Below are 10852 nucleotides of genomic sequence, written 5' to 3' on the forward strand. Positions count from 1 at the left end.
ACACACACACACACACACACACACACACACACACACACACACACACTTTTGCATTGCAATTTCTCATAGCCATTCCTTCTATTCCACGACCCAAGTGCTACCCTTACCATGTCACAATCTCACACCAGGCCATTTGCAACTTCCTTCTAACTGACTTCCCTAACTAAAGACCCCCCTACCAAACCCTCCCCCACATAACCACTAGTCCTTCCTCAGATACCACCAGCATACAACTCACAAAGCTCAGAGACCACTGGATGATGGCAGCTCCTCCTCTATTCAGAATCACTCATTGGTTCTTAGACACCCATGAGACAAAGTTGGTTCTTCAGTTCAGTCTTTTGTTATCTACCTCCAGCCTCCCCATCTGCTACTCCTCAAAATTACACTTTCTCATTCTCACAGACCTGACCTACTCAGTGCATGAAAACATTTGAAATGTAAGAAAAATATTAAAGTATTTAGAAACATAAATCTTATGAGTGAAGTATCAACGGTAGGAATATTCTAATATCAGTTATTTGACACTGCATGTTTTCTTGTCCTATTTACTTAACTGCAAATCAGCTTATGGATTTCTTGTCTCTCTGTAGATGGTAGGATCTCCCAAACTGGAAACCATAACTTACATTACTTTATATTTCTTTTTTTAAAGTTTTTATTTTGAGAGAGAGAGCATGAGCTGGGGAGGAGCAGACAGAGAGGAAAAGAGAGAATCAGAAGCAGGCTCTGTGTACCATCAGTGTGGAGCCCGACAGGGGGTTCGATCCCACAAACCGCGAGACCATGACCTGAGCCGAAATCAAGAGTCAGATGTTCAACCGATTGAGCCACCCAGGCGCCCCTATTTATATTTCTAAAACCACCTAGCCTGTTTCCTGCATAAAAGAGTTGCTCAAACACTCAACTAAGTCCAATATTAAACTGAAACATTTATTATAAATCTAGGACTTTTGTCTGCTTCCTCTGACCTTGAGTTTCCTTTTGTTATGTTAATAAAGTGAGAAGAAAAATATTAAGTGACTTCAACCATAAAAATAAATTTACCCTTTAGTGTACCATATGATAATTTTTCAAGATTACAATCAACAAAGCCCAAGATGGGGCACCCGGGTGGCTATGTCGGTTGAGCGGCCGACTTCGGTTGAGGTCATCATCTCATAGCTTGAGTTTGAGCCCCGCGTTGAGTTCTGTGCGACAGCTCAGAGCCTGAAGCCTGCTTTGGATTCTGTGCCTCCTTCTCTCTGTCCCTCCCCTACTCACATTCTGTCTGTCTCTCTCTCTCAAAAATAAACATTTAAAAAATATTAAAAAAAAAAAAAACAAAGCCCAAGAGAACTTTATTTAAAAACATACACACACTCATACACATAATGAACATTAGTTCTGGGTACATGGGTGCTCACTCTAAATTCTTACCACTTTGTGATTGTTTGAAATTTTTCATACTAGTATTTTCAGAAAAAAATAGATGAGACATGGGATCTGTAAGCCACTTAAACTCTCTGAGCTTCTTTCTTTGTAGTATCAGGCCAGTAAATTAAATGGTCTCTGGGGTTCCTTACAAGGCTAACGTGCTAGCATCTCACAATGTCGTCATTATTTGGAATGAGGTAGCTCAAGGAACAGGATTTATGAAAAATACAAGCTGGGCTTGCCAGGGCAGAATCTCAGACTCTACAAAGAAAGCATATCCTCACTATAACCTCTCTCCACAAGTAGGTTCCATACTCAGTCTGTGTCTAGTTCCCAAACTCCTGTCTCCCCGTTTCTTGGGACTATGCTTGGGACATAGCAGGTACTCAAAAATATGTTAACTGAATGAACGAATGGCTGAATTTTACTTCAAATCTGGATGGCAGCTTCATTTTAACTTCCTTGATTGAAAAAAAAAAAAAGATATTTAAGACATTCTCAGGCATTGAGCTCCTAGACCATTAGAAAAAGAGTTGATTCTGTTAGAAGTATCCAATTTCCTTTATAAAACTTTTTTTTTTTTTTGGCTGAAGTAAGATTTACAAGGCATCCTTCCTTCACAATTCTTTTCAGATTCTTATAGATGTACTGGTGTTGTCCTCCTCATTTCTTAGACTCCACAAATGGTCAAGTCCCCAAAGATGCAGCAATGTCCCCTTATAGGTTTAACTGGAGAAAAGAGCTACTTATGTTACCATGAAATAAATCTTTAATGGAACCAGCTTTTAAAGCATTAAATGTACAACAAAAGCCAAAAATCAGCAAAAAAAAGGTAAATATTCCACTTTTTAAATATATTCAGACACCATCTGCAAATACCAGCAGTTTAACACTTTAGCAGCTTTTGCCATGTCACAGGCATTGTTCTCGGCGTGTTAACCTATTTAACCCTATAACACGCTTGTAAGATTAACTCATTTATTTAATCCTTGTAAGACTCCGAGAAAGCAGACTAATTTATTCTTTGTCACAGCCCTAGAAGAAATTATTTCCATTTTGCATATAAGAAAAGTAATGCAGGAAGAGGTTGAACAACTCAACTCGCCCATGGTCACACAGTGAGAAAATGGAAAAGCTGGGACCAGAACCCCATCAGCCAGTCTCCGGAGTCTGTTGCCTCCCCAGCAAAGTGTGCTTTCAGCAAAGTGAATGAGAACACTATTCGACAATCTGCCAGCCAGTGTCTTCCATTCCATTTCCTAATTACACAATAATAAAAAAGCAATCATGCATCCCTCCAACTTAACCCTCACAATTCAGAATTCAGTGTTAACTTGGGTCATTTCTTTCTTTTTTTAAAAAAATTTGTTTAATGTTTATTTATTTTTGAGAGAGAGAGAGAGAGAGAGAGAGAGAGAGAGAGAGAGATTGTGAGTGGGGGAGGGGCAGAGAGAGAGGGAGACACAGAATCCGAAGCAGGCTCCAGGCTCTGTCGTGGGGCTTGAACCCACAGACCCCAAGATCATGACCAGAGCTGAAGTTGGACACTTAACTGGCTGAGCTACCCAGGCACCCCTAACTTGAGTCATTTCTTAAAAACCAGTTGATCTAGAATATATTTATTTTTGAACCAATACACTATTTGACATCTCCATTGCTAGCTATTGTTTATTAAATTGGCTTCCTCCAAATGTTTAAAACTTAGGAATTAGAGGGCCAACCTGACTGATAACAAAACCTGACAGGTCAGCCCCTTCTGGTACATAGGGATGGATATGTTTAATCCGGCCTGAAATCCCTCAAACTCAGCCTCACGATGCAGGTTATTAAGTAGCTACAGGGCACAGCTAGGCAATTTCAGTGAAAGATCCATTTAGTAGAATATCTGTATGGCAAGAAGTTATTTGTTATTCCAACGTCTCTGACATCTTTTCCTTTGATTTTTGCAAAGTAAAACAAAAACAAAATAAAAATTCCTGAGCAAGGGAAGGTCCATAACTCCACCAAAGTATGCTTTGAGGGAAAACACATATTCCCTGTAAACGTAGGCAAGAAAAAGTGGCACATTTTCCTATAATTTTAGGAATCACTGAAATGTAAAGAAAAGAAACTACAGTAGTTACATTCATAGGTTCACAGAAGTTTAGTGCCGAGGGAAGAGGAATGATCTCATCATGGTCCAAGTCCCACACATTAAAGATGTCTGTTAACACGAATCAAAACATCCTCGCTCAGCTCTAAAGGTCTTCCATGGTCTGACCCTCCGTGTCTAAGAATAATCTCCTAGACTCCCCTGCACATCAGCCTAACTAGAATACACACTGACCCTTATTCTTTCTTCCTTTTAACAAAGACTGATTAAGAAACTTCTATGAAACTGAGCTGGAATCTAGGAATAAAAACATGAGTACATGGGTATGATGACATTTCTGCCCTTGAGGAATGGTCATTTCAGTGGAGGACTTGGCATGGAGATTTATATGAAATGTCTCAGCCTAAGGAGGTGGGGGAGGGGAGGTCCTCACACAGAAAATGCACAGTTTTCAAGAGAGACTAGCCAGGAGCTCACCAGGTGGGGCAAGGAGGAGAAAGCAGCCCAGACAAATGGGAAAATGTCCCAGAGACCAAACAAGTATGAAACAGTATAGCACGTGTTGGGAGAGCTTTACATAACTTGGGATGACACAACTGCAGATGAAGGGATAGTGGGAGGTCAGTTGGAAGGGAAAGGAAGGGCTCATCATGAAGGGCCACATATACCTGGCTGAATATGTGGGACCCATCCTCTGGTAACAGGATCTGGTGAGGAGATTCAAGCCAGGGAATGACACATCAAAGATATACTAGAAGGATCATCCAGCAACTGGGGAATGGATGAGACCAGGGCTAGAGCAGAGGCCAGGGAGCGGGTTAGAGCTTCCTGTGATAAACTTGGTGAGAAACAACAAGGGTGCAAAATATAATTGTGGCAGGTGCCACGAAGCAAGAGAAAGAGTCGAAAAATATAAAAGGTACAAAAGATGCAGTGCCTTGTGTTGGCTTTATGTTTTACCACAATCCCCATTGAAACAATGCCAACTCCCTGCCTTTGTGGAAGCAAAGCACACCCTCCTTTCAAGATCCAAAGGAAATGCTGCCTCCTTCAGGAGCTATTCTCCTCATCGCATCAGTTCAGGGGATAGCTCCCTCTCTGCCTCTTCCTCTCTGTCTTTCTGTAGGTCTCTCTGTCTCTCAATGGGACTCTCATAGCAATTTTGTTGTCTTTCCCTTAAACCATTTCTCACTTTTTGCCTTTTATTATACCTACTTACATTTAAAAAAATCACTCTTGGGGTACCTAGGTGGCTTAGTCGGTTGAGCATCCGACTCTTGGTTTGGGCTCAGGTCATGATCGTACAGTTTTGTGAGTTCGAGCCTCGAGTTGGGCTCTGTGCGCACAGTGTGGAGCCTGCTTGGGATCCTCTGTCTCCCTCTTTCTCTTTCTGCCCCTCCCCCCACTCATGCTTTCTCTGCCTCTTAGAATAAATAAATACACTTTAAAACATCATTTATTTATGTATTTTTTAAAATTTATTTTAATGTTTATTTATTTTTGAGAGAGAGAGAGAGAGAGAGAGAGAGAGAGAGAGAGGACAGAGCACAAGCAGGGAAGGGGCAGAGAGAGAGGGAGACACAGAATCTGAAGCAGGCTCCAGGCTCTGAGCTGTCAGCACAGAGGCCAACGCGGGGCTTGAACTCACGGACTGGGAGATCATGACCTGAGCTGAAGTCAGACACTTAACTGACAGAGCCACCCAGGTGTCCCTTAAAAAAAATCTTAAAACAAAATCACTCTCTAGACTTTCCATGAATGTGGGAAAATTCCTTGGTCATCTTTTGTACCCCTCGGAACCCCTCTTCCCCATGTCTCTTGCATATATTGTGACTACCCAGCAAATATTTTTACATGAGTGACTTAGGAAACTGACGTCCTGACAGTCTAGATAAATGGCTTCAGTGATGTGGCTCACACAGCTAGTTAAGGTCATGTCAGGGCCACATCTAGAACCCAGGAATCCTGACTTCTAATGCAGCGCTCTTTAAATGATGTAGTGGACCTGTCTACCTATATTGATCTCAAGCTAAACTCATGGCCCCTTCTTACATGAGCTTCATCTCTGTGTGCTCCCCTGCAGGGGAGGCACTGTATTTTAGCCGAGTCTTAAACCTCAGGTAGGAGCTACGCCGGCAGCCGCAGCAAAGCACGGTCCACCCAGGGAAGTCGGTGGCTGCAGGCAGAGTGCATGAAAGCACACGTTCCTGGCACCGGCCTAGGAAACACGTTGCTATTTTCAGTAGGGCAGTCTGTCTTTCTTGGTCTCTTTCCCTCCTGCCTTCCTAGACAGACATCCATGGGAAATCAATCAAGGCCTTAACACCACGACACCGAGCCTGCTTTACTAGTCACGCCAGTCTGGCAGCCAGCAGGCATCTGGCTGCTCACCTCCTGGAGCACGGAGCACGAGGAAAAGTCTGGGCGAGACAGTTCAGAGAACAACTGGCTTTTGACAGAATACCCACAGCCTACCACTGTGGTGTCCCCGCCCAGTGCCTATACACTGAATGGTTCTGTCTTGGATAAAAATTCCAGGGCCACGGGGGCCCTTTTCTGTTGATTTACAATGATCGAAGACAATATTATTAATGAGTGCTTTCTTTCTGGGAAATAGTTTGTTGGCATTTCTATATGGCCATATTCAAGAGCTACAGCAGGCCAGGTGGATAAGCAGAGTGGGGTTCTGCTTACCTAACACATTCTCCACCCTTCGTACACCCCATTTTCTTCTCCGTAGGATCCTGGAGCTGGTTCTTCTCTCCTATCCCATCTCTCATAGATCATATGAACCCAGCTCAGGTTAAGGGAAACTAGTTCTAGGAGGTGTCAGCAAAAGTTCAAGGAACAAAAAGATCAGCTCGTGCACACGTGATTTTATTACCCAAATTAACCGGCTCTTGTTTTTTCTCATTTCATTTCAGGATGCCTCAAAGTCTTTGATGTCCTGAAATCCCTCATGACTTTCTGAGAAACAGATTTAGTATTCACAGTCTCTGACACTGCTTTAACCAGCACCCCTTACTCTCCGAGCCCCACTGACATATTCCAGAACTCCTGTTCCCAAGAACAGTTTGGGAAGCAGACTAAAGCCTGGTAGGAGAGATAATGTTTTCAAATCTCTTTTCTGGTGAGGAATAGACTAGGACCAAATGAACGGAAAAGTTTACAGTGAAAGGATGGTACAGACAGGAGTGTGTGTGTGTGTGTGTGTGTGTGTGTGTCTATGCACATGTGCCTGCATGTGTGCTTGTGCATGATCATGAAGGTGAGTGTTAGAGTATGCTTCCACATGCATGACCATAATTAGTAATACCATTTTGGATTAAACCTATATGTGTGAAGAGAAAGCAATCAAATTTTCTTCTGTGACCCATTACAGCTGGATTTGAAAAGAGGAGATATAAAAGTGTTTGAACAACGACATTGTATTTGGAATGAGTATATGGCTTTGTAAAGTAACTGCCGAGAAGAGCATTCATTTGGGTGTGCAAATAAGGATGTGCTTGCTAAAATCTGGAGGCATTTTTTTATGTTCATATCTTATGTGTGTGTGTGTGTGTGTGTGTGTGTGTGTGTATACACCTGCATATGTGTCATGTAAATCTTAGCTTGGGAAAGAACTCTGAGGATGACATAATTGTACTGAAATGAGTTTAGAGAACAAAAAGTAGTATGGCAGTCTGGGTAGCCAGAGGGAGAGTGGTGTCTTTCCAAATGAGAACCAATGTTTCTGTAATGTTTTGTTGACTGTGGTAGGCAGAAAAAGCATCCCCCAGACTGTCCATGTCCTAATCCCCAGACCTGTAAATATATTACCTTATGTGGCAATAGAGACTCTGCAAATGTGACTTAGTCAAACATTTTGAGGTTATCTAGGGACACTATCTAGGATTATCCGGTGGCCCAGATATAATCATGTAGGTCCTCAAGGCAAAAAACCTTACTAGACTGTGCTCAGAGGGAGATGTGATTAGGGAAGAATGGCCAGAGAGCCGAAACACTGCCGACTTTGGAGATGGAAGTAGGCCATCAGCTAAGGAATGTGGGGGTCTTTGGACACTAGAAAAGACAAAGAAATAGATTCTCCTCTAGAAGCTCCAGAAAGGAAATGCCAACACCTTGATTTTAACCCAATGAGACCATGTCAGACTTCTGACCTAAAGAACTATAAATTAATAAATTTGTGTAGTTTTAAGCCACCAAGATTGCAGTAATCTGCTATGGCAGCCATAGAATCTTAGCTCGTTTACATCTCCGCCCTCACCCTTCAGATTTCACTCTTCCACAACTTCTTCACCTGTTTGCGGTACTGCATACATTTATGCATCTCCAATTACTTCAGTTTACGGATACAGATTTAGTGTGTCACAGATAATGTCAGAATGCTGACTAATACCGACATATAGAAGGAACAACTTGAAAGTCACAGAAGATGCCATATGTGGTTTTGGAGGCCATTAAATGCAACCACCTCAGCCTACAGATGAGGAAACCGACCCGGATGTGCTCATTTCTTTCTCTCCTATCTCTCTCTCTCTCTCCTTGAGTCTATCTCTATCCCTCCCGTTGATCACACTTAAAAACCCTCAGAAACTAGAAGCACAAAAATGGGAGGTAATTAGTTCCACTTACTGGCTTTCACTTATTTGCTTACGTGTGAGTGTGTGTTTCGATGGGAAATCTTGTCTTTCTTGCAGGATTTCGAAAGAAAAACCTATTCCCATTCTTATTAATGCTTGAATTTCTCAACTTTGTATTTTTCCCCCAGGAGACAGGCCTAATTAACACATAGCTATTATACCCAATCCCTGTAAAGATGACACTGAACTTACCTAGACAAACAGAGAATTGCAAACAATGGAAATATACATAAGCAGAAGCATAGCTGATTATTCCCTATGGGGACCATCTGTCTCTAGCCATGATATATGCATAGTCTGAGCTTACTCTTTCCCCAAGAAGCTTCTCTGGTTTCCTTCATACATTCCCACAGAGTCCAATACTGAAGAAACATTTTTGGCCAACAGAGATGCTGGTAAATTTAAACACATATGTAAACCAAGGGATGACTGAGCACCTGCTACTGCTGCATACTCACAGGTGGTCCTAGGGCACCTTGAGGCCCCATGCTTCCTGTGATCCCTGGGACTCCAGGGGCGCCGGGAATGCCCTGAATAGAGAGAGAGGAGAATGGAACAAAGGTGAGTACTCATACATTCTCATCGAAGACAGCCAGTTCTCAAGAAGGAGTAACAAACACACACAGCGATAGCTTCCTTCTCCCTCAACACCAAGACTTGGAGCAATATCCATTGCTCATTCCTGTTCCCAACTACCATAAAAGTAGGGGAGATATTTTTCAGAAGCCCCACTATTAGGCGTAGTTTGTTCAAATTTGAGCCTTAGCTATGTTTAAGGAAAACTAAATCAATGCAGGGGATTGTATAGGCAAAGGGGCTCTGATAGAATTATCAAGCAACATGGATATATCAGGTAGAGCTCTGTACCAAGGAGTGAGTTGTTAACCCAGAGCAAAGATGGCTGCCAAGGTGAAGGTTGAGCAAAAGAAAATTTCTCAAAAGAAATGAAATGCTCTAACGCAGAACATATCCTAGTAGTTTCTGGAAATACTTACAATTGGCCCAGGTGGTCCTGGAGGGCCAGAGGACCCATCTTTTCCAGGAAAGCCCTGGGGAAAAGAAACAGTGTGTTAACTATGCAATTGCTTTATATGGTTTTCAGATAGATGTACTTAATCCCATTTAATATTTGGAGGGGGCAAGTGCTGTTGCTTACTCTGGACTTCTAAGGATTCACCGCTTCTAAACCCTTCATAAGAATTGTTCTTGGCAAGACTTTTGTGTCTGTTGGCTCTGTGAAATTGTCTAGCACAAGAATTTTAGGTCTAAGTAAGACATGCCACTTACAAACTTAAACAGGAACTTGTTTCCAGAAAGTTTTTTTCTTAAACCAAGCATAACAAATGAAAAGGGAGATGAAGTTTTGGTAATCAATCAGGCAAAAAGACAAAAAGACGAGTCAGTATCCTTCATGATCTGAAGTCAGAGAGCATTTGGGGCAAGGACTATCAAAGAAATCGACATTACAAAATTACTATAATATCTGAAACTGCAACTCTTCAGGAGCAGCCTGGAGAACAGTGGGGTAGGTTTCCTGTTGCAATGATATGGTTTTGACTGCTGGGCCAACTTGTTCAATGTGTCATCACGAGCTTACAAATGAGTGCATGCTGCCTTCCCATTCCATGTTGGAAGGGCTTAAGGCAGAAGGCAAATGATATTCTTTCTGAAAGTATCTTCCTAAATGATTTAATGTGGGTAAGTGTGTGTTGGTTTTATGTGAAAAATATAACAGTCGGCACGAGTGATTCTTGAATGGTTATGGTTCTAAACTGTGGATGCCGGTCCTTCCAATCCAGTTAAAGACAGGAAAAAGGATCTTCAGTCTGAATTTCATAACAGGTTAATAAAATATTAATCAAAACATCGTGTTCTTCTACATGGAGAAGTGAACTTTTTGTCTTGAGATTTGTCTCTCTTCGGAATAAAATCCATTTCCATCTCAAACCAACTCAACCCAAGTCAAATCAACCTCTCTTGGCTCACTTGTTGCCTCTCCCAATTCCTTTTCTGAAATCCGTGCCACTTTTCCAGTGAGCTGTTTTTTCCCACTTTGTCTTGTCCATGAAAATCATCTTCTTAGGGGTTCCTGTCCACATTCCCATTCTCTCTCCCTACTTCAAGGTATCAAATAGAAGAGTAAAGATGAGACTGGACAAAAGGATACGGGGTGTGACTGGGAAGAAAGGAACCAAAGGGGCATGATGAGGGGGTGGGATAAATATGTAGGAACAGCACTGGGGGGCCGGCAAGGCCCTCTCATGCTCTCAAGCTCAAATACTGGCAACTCTGAAAACTAGATAAGGTTGATGATTCTAGAGCTCACCGATATTTGTGATTTTCCTTTTCTGCCCAGGCACATTGTGAGGCTAAATTCCCAGGCTCCGGTTCCAGGAATCATGTTGGAGCCACAGCGCTGAATTCTGGCCAATGGAAAGGGGCCAGTTCCAGTTCTGGCTTATGAAAATTTCCTGTGGGTAATCCTCCACTCTCTTTTCCCCTTTTGTAGCAACTTCAGAGCCCACATGTTAAAGATTAAAGTGTCCCAGGATGGAAAGACCCCGAGTTTCTAAATGACCATATGGAGCAGAGACTAGACCTCCCCACTCCTCTGTCTATCTTGTTGATAGCATTGGGTTGTGAGCCAACAATAGATTTTATTTTATTTTATTTTATTTTATTTTATTTTATTTTATTTTAT

The 10852-nt window shown here is 42.1% G+C and overlaps 1 protein-coding gene across 5 annotated transcripts in view; it reads right to left on the reverse strand.

The window, feature by feature from the left end:
* COL14A1 (collagen type XIV alpha 1 chain) overlaps positions 1-10852 on the reverse strand; it is a 211034-nt gene that overhangs the window by 28043 nt on the left and 172139 nt on the right. For all 5 annotated transcript variants that reach the window (XM_049632956.1, XM_049632953.1, XM_049632952.1 and 2 more), the window contains exons 41-42: positions 9147-9200; positions 8610-8681 (exon numbers count right to left, since the gene is read on the reverse strand). In XM_049632956.1, coding sequence (XP_049488913.1) covers positions 8610-8681; positions 9147-9200 — 126 coding nt within the window. The remainder of the gene's footprint in view (positions 1-8609; positions 8682-9146; positions 9201-10852) is intronic.

The sequence above is a fragment of the Panthera uncia genome, chromosome F2 (genome assembly GCF_023721935.1).
Source record: "Panthera uncia isolate 11264 chromosome F2, Puncia_PCG_1.0, whole genome shotgun sequence".
NCBI classification, from domain to species: domain Eukaryota; kingdom Metazoa; phylum Chordata; class Mammalia; order Carnivora; family Felidae; genus Panthera; species Panthera uncia.